Source organism: Pimephales promelas, chromosome 13 (genome assembly GCF_988280905.1).
Source record: "Pimephales promelas chromosome 13, fPimPro1.hap1.1, whole genome shotgun sequence".
Taxonomy (NCBI): domain Eukaryota; kingdom Metazoa; phylum Chordata; class Actinopteri; order Cypriniformes; family Leuciscidae; genus Pimephales; species Pimephales promelas.
Genome location: NC_142781.1, coordinates 12467014 through 12480554, shown reverse-complemented (window position 1 = coordinate 12480554; position 13541 = coordinate 12467014). Strand labels below are relative to the sequence as shown.

At 36.3% G+C, this 13541-nt stretch overlaps 1 protein-coding gene across 2 annotated transcripts in view; it reads right to left on the bottom strand.

The window, feature by feature from the left end:
- Positions 1-13541, bottom strand: part of LOC120493756 (brain-enriched guanylate kinase-associated protein) — a 38350-nt gene that overhangs the window by 10068 nt on the left and 14741 nt on the right. The window contains exons 2-3 of one of the 2 annotated variants that reach the window (XM_039692591.2): positions 2875-3078; positions 400-561 (exon numbers count right to left, since the gene is read on the bottom strand). In XM_039692591.2, the coding sequence (XP_039548525.1) occupies positions 400-561; positions 2875-2972 (260 nt within the window). In that variant the 5' untranslated portion in view covers positions 2973-3078. The remainder of the gene's footprint in view (positions 1-399; positions 562-2874; positions 3079-13541) is intronic. The other variant, XM_089118489.1, reaches the window with a different exon arrangement.

Sequence of the window (13541 nt, the reverse complement as noted above, 5' to 3'; positions counted from 1 at the left end):
ATGAAAATCGAAAATTGGTTTGCTTTCATAACGTTGAAACAACGTTGATTTCAAGTTGATTTTCCGTTAGCTTTGAAAGAATGACGCGTCTGACGTTGGTTCAACGTTAATTCGATGAGCAAAACAATGTCAGATCAACGTTGTTTCGATGTCATGTTTCCACGTTGATTCAATGTCAGTTTGCTATCTGGGGAGTCTGGTATTACCAGGCTAATGTTCTTTGGGTACACACTAAAAAAGTATGTTGTGTTCTATCACCAATGAAGTACAACGATGGGATGAAGACAATTGCCAAGTTCCAAGTCCATTGTCATGTTAAAAAAGTTAGTTAGTTAGTTAGTTACCACATGTGGATGGTAACAGCCACACTGTTTTAAAGCCAGATGCCTCTTTCCTTACCGGCGTAATTTGTCGGTGAACTTGTCGAGCTCCTCCTGGGCTCTGCGCAGCTCTGTCTCCAAGTACTGCCTCGTGGAGTCAAACTCTCGCTCTAAAAGCTCCAGCTTATGAGTGGTGTAAGAGAGACGCTTCCGCAGGTCTTCCTTCTGTTCCTGCAGAGAGCTACATAGAGGTGCGCATGTGATTACATTCCCAAAATCTGACAAAAATACTCCCTGAATCCTTTCTACATGGACCAGGCAGAGATTCAGGATCAATAATGGGAATGTAAAAAAAACAAAACAGCTGTTTTACATGAAGCAAAACCAGATTTACGAACGTATTTCGCTTCATTGTCACTGACGTGATCAATAACTGTCAAATAACCCACTAATCGCACACACTTGTGTCAGGATGACTTTTTAAACCCCCAACACTCTTTTTTTCCCCATTTCCCACATTGATCCTTAGTCACATGACCAATGCCATGTACATCTATTTATAGATCAAACACTCAAGCGGATGGGGTGAGAGAGATGGATGGAGCCAAACACAGCTTTTTACGATATGTAAGAAAACCACTGACAGCTCTTAATGGGTTTGTATTGACGGACAGATGTGTGGTGAACGATAATGACTTCTTTGGCGTGCCACAGACCAAGCTTGATCATGCTGTCAGACAACACGTGTCTGAAGCGGTGAGAATGTAACACGTCCGAGAGATAAATGTGCCGACAATCGATACACACATCTATTTGGAAGCGAGCACACATGCAAGACCACACACACTTATTCTCAGCAGGGTACATGTACAGTGGAACGCACACCGCACAGATTCACACACTATTATCACTTGTGCTGCCTCAATAGAGACTAGGGGGGAGGGGGAGCCTTAAGCCAGACTAAAAATGAAAATTTCCTTTAGAAAATGTAGTAAGCTGACACCATGAAAATATTATGATGAATAATTACAATGTTATTCATAATACTCCAAGAAATGTCAAAGAACACATTCAAATTCACATTTAGCAGGGCGTGGGGGGTTGGCGGTTTAGCTCAGTCGAAATCACGTTCGGGGTCACCTCAGTCGATGCACTAGTGTTCACTTTTTTTTTTTATCTAGGGTTGTTGAGTTGTTAGAACATTCACAAATCAATCCCTTGTAAATAATACATTTCTACAAATAATTGCAAATAATCCCATGCAACATTACAATTTGCAATCCAAGGCCTACAGTAGAAAAAATATACAATTTGAATTTACATTTAACATTTAAGCCCCTATTCGAACAACTTTTAATTTAAGTGAACAATATTCACATAAGCATAAAACGTCTCATTTAATGATTCTATTTTATTTAGGGCTGTCAAACGATTAATCGCGATTAATCGCATCCAAAATAAAGGTTTGTGTTTACATAATATATGTGGGTGCACTGTGTATAATTATTTTATATATTTAAATACACACACATGCTTGTATATATTTAAGAAATATTTTCATGTATATTCTGTATAGATTTACATACAATTTATATGATATATAAATATAAATATTTTATATTTTCTTAAATATATTCATGTGTGTGTATTTATATATATATATATATATATATATATATATATATACAAAACAATTATACACAGTGTACCCACATATATTATGTAAACAGACTTTTATTTTGGATGTGATTAATCACGATTAATCGTTTGACAAATTTTATTTGAAATGTTCTTTTGCTGTAGGTGAGAATTAACCACTTAAAATAAACCATTGCAAATTTCCAAATGCAAATTGCGCAATCTCATCTGATTCCAGCAAAAATCAGCTTTCATTATCATACAGTGAATCTGCCAGCCAGCGTATGATTAACATGTGGAGGCACAAAAGACATTGATATTGAAAACTGACCAAATTATTACAGGATCCCAAAATAACTGCATTACCGGCAGACCAAAGCTGGTTATCAAATGTTTTCTCCAGTGTATGTTTTTCAGGGGGATTTAAAAAAAAAAAAAAACATGTGACAACTTGCCTTTTCTAAATATACGCCACTGCATTTTTTTACTCAAACCTTACAGTTACTGACATATAGTGTGACTGACATATAATCCGAACTCTACCTCATATGAAGGAGACAAGATGGAGGTAAGTAGATATACAGGGGTCTGTATATCTGACACTACACAATTTGTTCCACTTGTTACCCACTATATGGTGTTGGTTCATGTATTGGTTTACTAATTCCTTTAAACAGCCCTATTTAGCAAACCAATAACACTTCCATAGTCACAAGTGGATTGGAGAGCATGATTATCGCACTGTATGTAGTGTGTACAATAGCACATTCATTGGCCAACACTTGTAGCAACAGCACTCATGATGGTGAGGGTGGAACCAATCTGTCACAGCACTATGAGTTCGGCACTCGACGGATGCACATGGCTGATGGGATGACTGTGGTGGGCGGACGACGAGGTTGAGAGAGCATCTTACCTCTTTTTCTGATGTTTACAACCATTTCGAGGGGTTTTAAGGGCCGTTTTCCCAATATATATCTTTTTCATGGTTTTTCGCAGTAGGCAACCTCTCATGAGGATTCTGTGTATAAATTCTCCGCTCCCTACCAGGGATTCGGCTTATTCCTGCTCGAGTCTGAGGTTAGAGTTCCCATGCAGTCCTGACAGACCGCTGGAGATCCTGCCAACAGAGCAAAGAGAGTGTCGGGGTGGCGCTTGCAATCATATTACAAAATTATAGCCACAGCAATTAAGAAAATGTCATCAAACTTGCGGTTCATCTTGAAGCTTCGTGCGTGAAACTGTCGCGGCGAGAGCGAGCATGCAGCGACGGGCGTAATTAACCTCTTTGGGCCGATGCCACTGCGCTGATGTTTCGCGTGACTGGGGGTCACGGGCACGTTCCTGAGCAACGAGATGAATTAATGTAGGAACGCGATGAGACAGCTTGTGGCTTCATTAAAAGTGCATTCACATGCACAACCTTCTGTGAACGTAGACCCTAGTTCATCTATAGAGCCCTGCAGCTTGGGGAATATTTATACCACACTTACCGCTTAAAGGTTGTATCAGTGATTTCAGGCCCAAACTAAAATGATCACATTCATCTAATCTTTCCTAACGATCCACTAGCTGCCCGCCTCATAAGCAGGCTGTCAAAAAAAGGCGTCTCTGTAGGCAGCCTAGGCTCTGAGATCTGCACACAAAAACAAATGGGTACAACCACCACTCAAAATCAAAATAAACAGTGTTCTAACCAATCACCGACAGGGGCGGGGGGCGAAGTCAAAGCTGAAGAATATCAACCCTATGCTATCAACGGACCAGATACATTTAACATGGAAGAGGCCATCCCCAAAAAGAGAAGGAGGATTAGGGCGAGGGAATACCGTCGTTTTTCGCCAAAGAAACGAATAATAATCTGGAAGGCTTTGGAGAGAACTCAAGAGAATTGAAAAATTTTAAATCGGACACCGAGGTTGCAATGTTTCTTCTGGACAGGTGAGTAGCTTCTAGTGCTGACTTTTTTTGTATGTGAACTGTGTGTAAAAATATAATTCTTTAAAAAAAATATGTGAGTGAAGCTCAACTAAACTTGGATAGCTCTAGCGAATATCAGATTGTCGGGATTTAGCGTGTGAGTTGCGTTTGTCATATGTGTCTACGTTAACATTGTACTATTAGCAATAACACTATACGTTCAGGACGTTAGCCGAATAATAATAATAAGCTATTATAATATTATTCCAGATAGCTGTTGTTACCATGAGTTTTCCCCATAATGTTAGATCTGTAGCTAAATGACTGATTCTGGTACGTTTTATCATACACAGTAAAAAATAAACCGTAAATTTTACGGTAAAAAAACGGCAGCTGTGGTTGCCAGAACTTTACCGTTAAAAATACGGTAGGAACGTTAATGGTTTTACAGACTTAACTTAAAATTTACAGTAATAAACCATATTTTATTTTCTGATTAAATGTTGATTTACCAACTTATTGATATCTGTTTTAGACCATTGTAATACACTGACAACCATTAATCATCACAGCAGTGATGAGAGTTACTTGAGCAATCACAGATCATCATAAGTGATTGCCTATTTAAATAATACTTATATAAAGAAGCTGCACAGTGTCATTCACACAAACATTAAACACCATCATGGTAACACACATGAAATTAAAAAATGCAATAAACATTAATTTAACAACATTAAATGTAACATAAAACCCTAATGTACATAACGGATTAGAAAAAAAAAACAATAAAACTATGAGGAACTATAGTTATTTCAACAAAAATACATCAAATGTAGTGTCACACAGGGAATTGTGGGAATGTCAATTTACGGTTTTTCACTGTAAATTATACAACGATTTGTTCTTTTTCACTTTCAAAAACGGTAAATTTAACGGTATTTTACTGTAAAATTATATCACAGTTATTTACCGTATAAAGTACGGAAACTTTCTGTTAACAAATTAACAGTTTTGCACTGTAGCATTTTTCAGCCCATTCTCACTCCCAAGGCGTCACCTAACTGACGCCTTGGGAAGCATTTGGACATGCTTCAATATCTGACGCTTTAGGCGCCCTTTAGCGTCAGTTATATGACGCCCTAGGATCGCGTGTACCCTACCCCCACCCCACACCTAAACCTAACCGCGTCCTCTAACAGACGCTTTCCTTTAGCGTCAGTTAGATGACGCCGTAGGATCGCGTCATGTAAGTGACGCTAAAGGGCGCCTAAAACGTCAAATATTGAAGCATGGTCAAAGGTGACGCCTTGGGGTGAGAATGCGTTGCATTTTTACAGTCTTTTACTGTTAAAATCACGGATATTTTTTACAGTGCTGCTTCCAGTGAAGCACCAGCAAAACTAGCCGTATGAAATGACATGGCTCGACTGCAGATTTTATATACATCATGATACTTTGTAATCCAAAGCAGCCAAGTTCACATTTTAGTTTTATTGTTTTATTTATTTATTTTATTTTTGGTGATCAAATGTTTTTTCATGATGCACGAAACGGGAGGGAGGGGCGAGACACAAGTCAAACAGAAGTGACGTCAGCCTCAATCGCTGACACAACATTTAATAAGTTTCGAACTTCAAAAGTTTGAAAGGAGGTGCTTAAATTTCAGAAAAGGACTTATATGAGGAATATTTGCAACCCTGTTACCTAAGTTGGGTTACCGTTCCCAAAATTAACAAAACATGCCTGAATACAGTTTAATAAATGTATTAAATGGCAGTTGAAATAAATGTATGATAAACACACATACACATATATAATGAAAAACAAAACATGTATACAATAGCTTTGTTTCCAGCCAAAATTGCGGATTTAACTTATGCACAAAATTGGACAATAAAACATTTGCGAATAAAGCACCGTTTCCATCTCATGTGTTTATGTAATATTCCAAATCGCACATAAAAATATGTGGAAGGAAACATAGTCATAGTTAACAGGTTTTGCATAAAATGTAACCATCATTAGATGCTTTGGGGACCAAAACTCATGCTGTATATTGGAGAAAATAATTGTTTGATATTTTTTCTTAGAATAACTTAAGTAACATGGCTGAGATCAAACAAATGCTGTTACTTTGTCTGCAAAATTTGAGAAATTTTAATGAGATTATTCCACCATATAATAGAACGGGTTCAAATTATGTTAATTCTTTGTTGTCACAATTTAAAGGAAGAATCGATTTTTTCTGTAATAGGGAGACATGCAAAATGTAAGTATTACATGTTTTGACAATTACAATGAGTAATTTACTACTGTAGTACGCTTTACTACATTACATGTATACATTTGAAAAATACGCATTTACTACAATCTAGTTTAGCTATCATTAATTAATATTTATTTCATGCATTTGATAAATAATCATTAGAAATATATATGAAAATTTCTATCACAATGAGACTTTTGCAGACATTTGAAGTGGTTTAATTTCACAGCCAGTATCTAATAGTCAATGCTATTTTAGTATCAATACAGACTATCAGAGTTCTTGTTAATATTTTAGATTTGGATTTTATTTTTAGATTATCTGCATTAGTAAGTTTTTGTAATTTGTATTAGTTTTTAGATTTAGTTTATTTATAGTTTATTTAAATGAAAATGAGAAATGTTTCCTTGGCAACTATAGCTTAATGGGACGGTGTTACCATGGCAACAATAAATTTCTATTCGTTTTCTTTTTATTCAGAAAAAAATACAATATATTGCACTATGGGAATTAAAAGGGCAGCCAATGATGTGCTGTTTTTAAGTCGCATCCCTTCCAAATCTATCTTTCCCACCGTCACACGGAAGACACCTGTTGAAGTGCTCCAGAAATTGCTCTATTAACCTCATTTCTAAATGTCACTTCTCAAGGGGGATTCTTGGGGGAATAGAGAGCCTAAGTCCCGCCCCTCCACTTCCAGCTCATGGGACCTTATTTCAGAAAAAATAGGTGTCGTAATCAATGGCAAGCGACAACTTATCTTTTTATTCTGCCCTGAATTACACATATGATGTTTGTCTAGGGTGACCATATTTTGATTACCAAAAACCAGGACACTCGGCCCGGCAAACAGATGGGCCTACTCAAATGATACTCGAAGTTTACTCAAAGATACCTCATTAATTTCAATACATTTAAAGTAGGTTATGCCTCCTCTGTATGGATAGAAAATGGTTATATTGTTATATGAAAACAGGACATGTCCTGGGAAAACAGGACAGTTGGTCACCCTATTTTTGTCAATTTAAAAGATAATTCTGAAAGTCAAAAACGTCGCAGTTTGTCATAAAACAGAAGAGTAACATTTAGTTTTATGTGAAAATCGCTCAATGAACTACATCTCCCGGGAAGCGAAACAACGGGCAAGATCCGCTGCTCATGTGTGTGCAGTCTGGTACAAAACACTCAGGCATGACGGCGTAACGTTATGATTATAACGTAAGACTAGAAACAATGATATACATTAGCCTCAGTAAAGTTAGCTTCATTCATTGAGGGAAAATGTACGCCTTTGGGGTTTGTAGTCTTTGTAATTACGTATTTTCACAGTTTTATACCTCAACGGTTTTACATCAAACTGTGACTTTCTTTACTTGAAAATGTATATTTTAAATTGACAAACATCATATGTGTAATTCAGGGCACAATTCAAACGAGATAAAAATATTTGTTGTCTCTCGCCATTGACTACCATACAATATTTTTCCGAAATAAGGTCCCATGGTGGTCGACCGGAAAGGGAGGGATTAGGCTCTCTATTGGGAATAAGTAAGCAATTTAAGATACGAGAGGCTATGCTGTATCGTGAATAAGTAACGGCTGAAGGGCGTTTCTAGGCACAACACGAAAAAAAAATAGTCCCTGACCGTAAACAGCAACAACGTTCCAATGTGTTAAATGCATAAACAACATAGGAACTGCAGTGTTGCGCAGTGATAAATAGAACCGTTGGGTGAAGCGGTCATAGCCGTGTTTTATCATGAATGAAGCACAGCTATTGACCAATCAGAATCAAGGATTGGAACTAACCTTTTTATAATAGGGATTAAATGACAGGGATCTACTGATTATTTGGTTTGCGTGAGTTCCAATATAAATCGATCAATTTCTAAAAGAATTTTGCAATTAAATAGAACAGAAAAACATAATTCTATAGAAAGACTACTTTTTGACGATGTTCCTTTGTATTCCATTCACACAGTATTGCCATAAAGCAATGTTTATTATGATTTGAATAATAACCCTTCTAGCGGTTAACAGATTTATTTAGTTGGTAAAATGTTAGTTAATAAAATAATCTAACATATGGTTAAAATTAAAATACAAAAAACAAGTTTTTGTGTGACGATCATATCCTGTTTAGTTTAAAAGTCTTTGTTCTGATTATTTCCGTCATTCTGTTCTTTTTCACATACCGACGACATCAACCCGGTCTCATCCCAAGACGTCATATAACTGATGTTTTGGGACGTCTTTTGACCATACGTCAATATTCGCCTTTTAGGGCCCCCTTAAACGTCGGTAGATGAGGTTATGGGATCCTAACTCTACCCCAGACCTAAACCTAACCCTAAACCTAACCCGTCACCTAACTGACGTTAAAGGTAAAGCGTCAGTTGTATGACGGCCCGGGATCGCCATCTACCGACGTTTAAGTGGGCCCTAAAAAGGCGGATGTTGACGTATGGTCAAAATACGCCCCAAGACGTCAGTTATATGACTTCTTGGGATGAGACTGTGTTAACGACATCGTTCACACAGATCTGCAAAAACAACTAAAACGCTGTATTATTCTGCCAGGCCATTAGTTGCCGATGTCACTTTGTAAAGAAACTATGCGTCTACAGACTGAACACGTAATTCGCATGAGCATGACATCACCATTTAGTTTACGTTTTACGTTTTTACCTTTGAAACCTGTTTTCAGACCCTCAAAATGCCATTGTCACGTAAACGAAGGACCAAAACGCATTAAAACGTTTTTGGTTGTTAAGTCACACGTTTGTTTGTTACCATGGTTTCTGATTAGTTTCACACCTGTTCCTTGTCTTGTTGAGCTGTTTTCTTATGCTGCATTCCAAACAGCTTGGACTTTTCGGATTTTTTTCCACCTCGTTCTTGGGAATAACGTCTGAAACGCTACTCAAAGTCAGACATTCATCATGTGAACTCGAGATACATCGATTAACCCCAAACTCGGTGAGACGCGTCATTTGACATCACTTCCAAGATGCCGCAAGTCCTGCTTTCGATGAGCATGAATGTAGAAACAAACTTTAACATTAGACATTAAGTTTATGTAATAATACCTTCGTTTTTGCTGTTCAACAGCTGATTTTAGAGGGATTTTAAGTTGTTTTTATTCTGTTAACATGAAAAACATAATATACACTCGATGTCGTGGCGACACCATGGGGTCAACTTGTGAAAGTACTCAGAGGTCTGATGCGAGACATTTAATTTACGATATTCCCATGTCCAAACTCGTCTGGAACACAGCCATTAGTTCTGCGTTTATATATATATATATATATATATATATATATATCATCATAAATGTGAATAAGTAGGGTTAGCTCTGTGGAATCACAATCCTTTTGCGTCATGCTCTGTTTTGGATTAATCTACACACAAATGGGATACCAATTTTTTATTTATTTGTTTATTTAATCGAGGACAATACACATTAATAATACATCAACATATAAAATGTGCAAGATTTTGACAAATTGGCTAATTGTCATCCGTAATCCCTTGGCAGGTTGATGTTTTGAATATTATCTCAAATGTTCCCAACTCAAAAAATAACACTTGGTTTAAACAATACAATAATGACCTTAACAGCTTGTTTATAAATACTTTCAATCGGTTTAGACTTGCAAGTTTGTGTCCAGTTTGTTATACAGTTTGTGATATGTGGAAGAATCATGGAGTTAATACATAAAGCTGCTGCTACCTTCCAAACTATTTCTAAAAAATCTAAAATTGGCTAAATTGAACATCTCTGTGTTAACTTCCTTTAAACTTCACTCTTTTTTCTTCTGATAATCTGTTACTATTTCTAAATATTTAATTTCATGTATGACTTCAAGTTTCTATCCCTGAACTGACAAACACTTCTGCTTGTGCATCATCATTTGCACTTTTATTAAAAATAAAACATGGCAATAAGGCGTAAGCAACATTTAGTAAGCCATTGTAAAACCTGATCCATCGTAAAAGTCATTTTTTTCATGAGTAGCCTGCTGCTGACCTTTTGCATTTACGTACAAAATAACATCATCAGCTTACATTTGACAGGCAGACATTTGGTAAATCATGTACATACATTCTAAACAACAGTGGGCCTAAGATAGATCCTTGTGGGACTCCAAAGTTAGAATCTAAATATTCTGATGTTGTGTTTATAACCCTTAACATTTTATAAATATGATTTAAACCACATTATGGCCTCAATTGAAAATTTGTAATTAGATAACATAGAAAACCAAAAAATCATGATTTACAGCTCCAAAACTTTTTTAAATCCCCAAAATACAGCACCAACTACACCTCGTTCATCCAATTTTGATTTGATATTTTCCGGCATAAAACCCCATTTAACCCTATTTATGGAAAGTTTTTTTACTTGTCTGATTTTATTTTTGAAGAAATACTCTCAATAAATGACATTTCCCTGTCCTTATTTCCATCTACTCCATCAGGTGAGGATGGAGAGATTTATTGCAACAACTGATTGTGCATTTCTCTTTGGTTTCCCCCACCTCTGACTCATCGCACACTCGCTTTTTTTCTCTCTCTCCCATCTGAATCACTGCAGGGCGTCAGTATAACACATCTCCCTAAATCCTCGCCCACGAACATTTACCACATCACGAGGGGCAAGTATACTCCCACAGCCGGCCATGGAAGTCAATGCGTCTTATATCACGAGGGGCTGCATCCACTGCATTGGCTCGAATTTGATCTTTCGGAAAGAGCAGCTGACATTTTAGAGGTGCGAGGGGAGGGAATGAAAGACAAGTGGAGCTGGAAGATTAGAGGGGCAGGAGTGAGATGGAAGAAAGGAATGAGAGCGACAGAAAACGAGAGGTGTGAAACGGCCCTCTCATCTCACCTCCACTTTGTATTCTGCACTTCTCAACGCAGGGAGATTATCTCCCAGGAAACCCCTCATCACAAACACACTCATTGAATAGACATAGACTCCAAGAAGCACCAAACACCCGTGAATCAACTAAACAACAGTCGAACTGCCTGAGTTCAAAGTCAACATGGCAACAAAATTGGCCAAATTTACAGTTATATCTTATGTGAACATTTGTACAATATTTACTCCAATAATATATATATATATATATATATATTTCCATAGTATTTTTTTTTTCCATTCTTCAAAGTATCTTCCCATATGTTCAACAGAAGAAAGAGTTAATCAAGGTTTAGAATGACATGAGTAAATGGTGACAGAATTTCCATTTTGGGATGATCTATCCTATTATTTTCGATGTTGTAGTACATAATATTTTTGTGGAAACAAATATCTTACTGTTGCAGTAAAATTAGTTAGTAACGACTACTTTTTAAATTACTTTTAGATTTTAAGTTGTTTATTACATTGATTTTAATAGTATAATATGGTACCAAATTGATAAAAAAAATACAAATATACAGAAAATTATAAAAACAAATGATCAATCTACTGCCATTTTGTGAATATTAATTCAACAGGTAATCAATAATTAAATAATATACTGGTTATAGCAGTAAAACTGCTTTGAATCTGTATTGTAAAAGCACACTGAATAAAGGTGACTTGACTCAACTATGAATAAAGATGACTTGACTCAACTATGAATAAAGGTGACTTGACTCAACTATGAATAAAGGTGACTTGACTCAACTGTGAATAAAGGTGACTTGACTCAACTATAAATAAAGATGACTCAACTATGAATAAAGATGACTTGACTCAACTAATAAAGGTGACTTGACTCAACTATGAATAAAGATGACTTGACTCAACTATGAATAAAGGGGACTTGACTCAACTATGATTAAAGGTGACTTGACTCAACTATGAATAAACGTGACTTGACTCAACTAATAAAGGTGACTTGACTCAACTATGAATAAAGGTGACTTGACTCAACTATGAATAAAGGGGACTTGACTCAACTATGAATAAAGGTGACTTGACTCAACTATGAATAAAGGTGACTTGACTCAACTAATAAAGGTGACTTGACTCAACTATGAATAAAGATGACTTGACTCAACTATGAATAAAGGGGACTTGACTCAACTATGATTAAAGGTGACTTGACTCAACTATGAATAAACGTGACTTGACTCAACTATGAATAAAGGTGACTTGACTCAACTATGAATAAAGGTGACTTGACTCAACTATGAATAAAGGTGACTTGACTCAACTATGAATAAAGGTGACTTGACTCAACTATGAATAAAGGTGTCTTGACTCAACTATGAATAAAGGTGACTTGACTCAACTATGAATAAACGTGACTTGACTCAACTATGAATAAAGGTGACTTGACTCAACTATGAATAAAGGTGACTTGACTCAACTATGAATAAAGGTGACTTGACTCAACTATGAATAAAGGTGACTTGACTCAACTATGAATAAAGGTGACTTGACTCAACTATGAATAAAGGTGACTTGACTCAACTATGAATAAAGATGACTTGACTCAACTATGAATAAAGGGGACTTGACTCAACTATGATTAAAGGTGACTTGACTCAACTATGAATAAACGTGACTTGACTCAACTATGAATAAAGGTGACTTGACTCAACTATGAATAAAGGTGACTTGACTCAACTATGAATAAAGGTGACTTGACTCAACTATGAATAAAGGTGACTTGACTCAACTATGAATAAAGGTGTCTTGACTCAACTATGAATAAAGGTGACTTGACTCAACTATGAATAAAGGTGACTTGACTCAACTATGAATAAAGGTGACTTGACTCAACTATGAATAAAGGGGACTTGACTCAACTATGAATAAAGGTGACTTGACTCAACTATGAATAAAGGTGACTTGACTCAACTAATAAAGGTGACTTGACTCAACTATGAATAAAGATGACTTGACTCAACTATGAATAAAGGGGACTTGACTCAACTATGATTAAAGGTGACTTGACTCAACTATGAATAAACGTGACTTGACTCAACTATGAATAAAGGTGACTTGACTCAACTATGAATAAAGGTGACTTGACTCAACTATGAATAAAGGTGACTTGACTCAACTATGAATAAAGGTGACTTGACTCAACTATGAATAAAGGTGTCTTGACTCAACTATGAATAAAGGTGACTTGACTCAACTATGAATAAACGTGACTTGACTCAACTATGAATAAAGGTGACTTGACTCAACTATGAATAAAGGTGACTTGACTCAACTATGAATAAAGGTGACTTGACTCAACTATGAATAAAGGTGACTTGACTCAACTATGAATAAAGGTGACTTGACTCAACTATGAATAAAGGTGACTTGACTCAACTTTGAATAAAGGTGACTTGACTCAACTATGAATAAAGGTGACTTGACTCAACTATGAATAAAG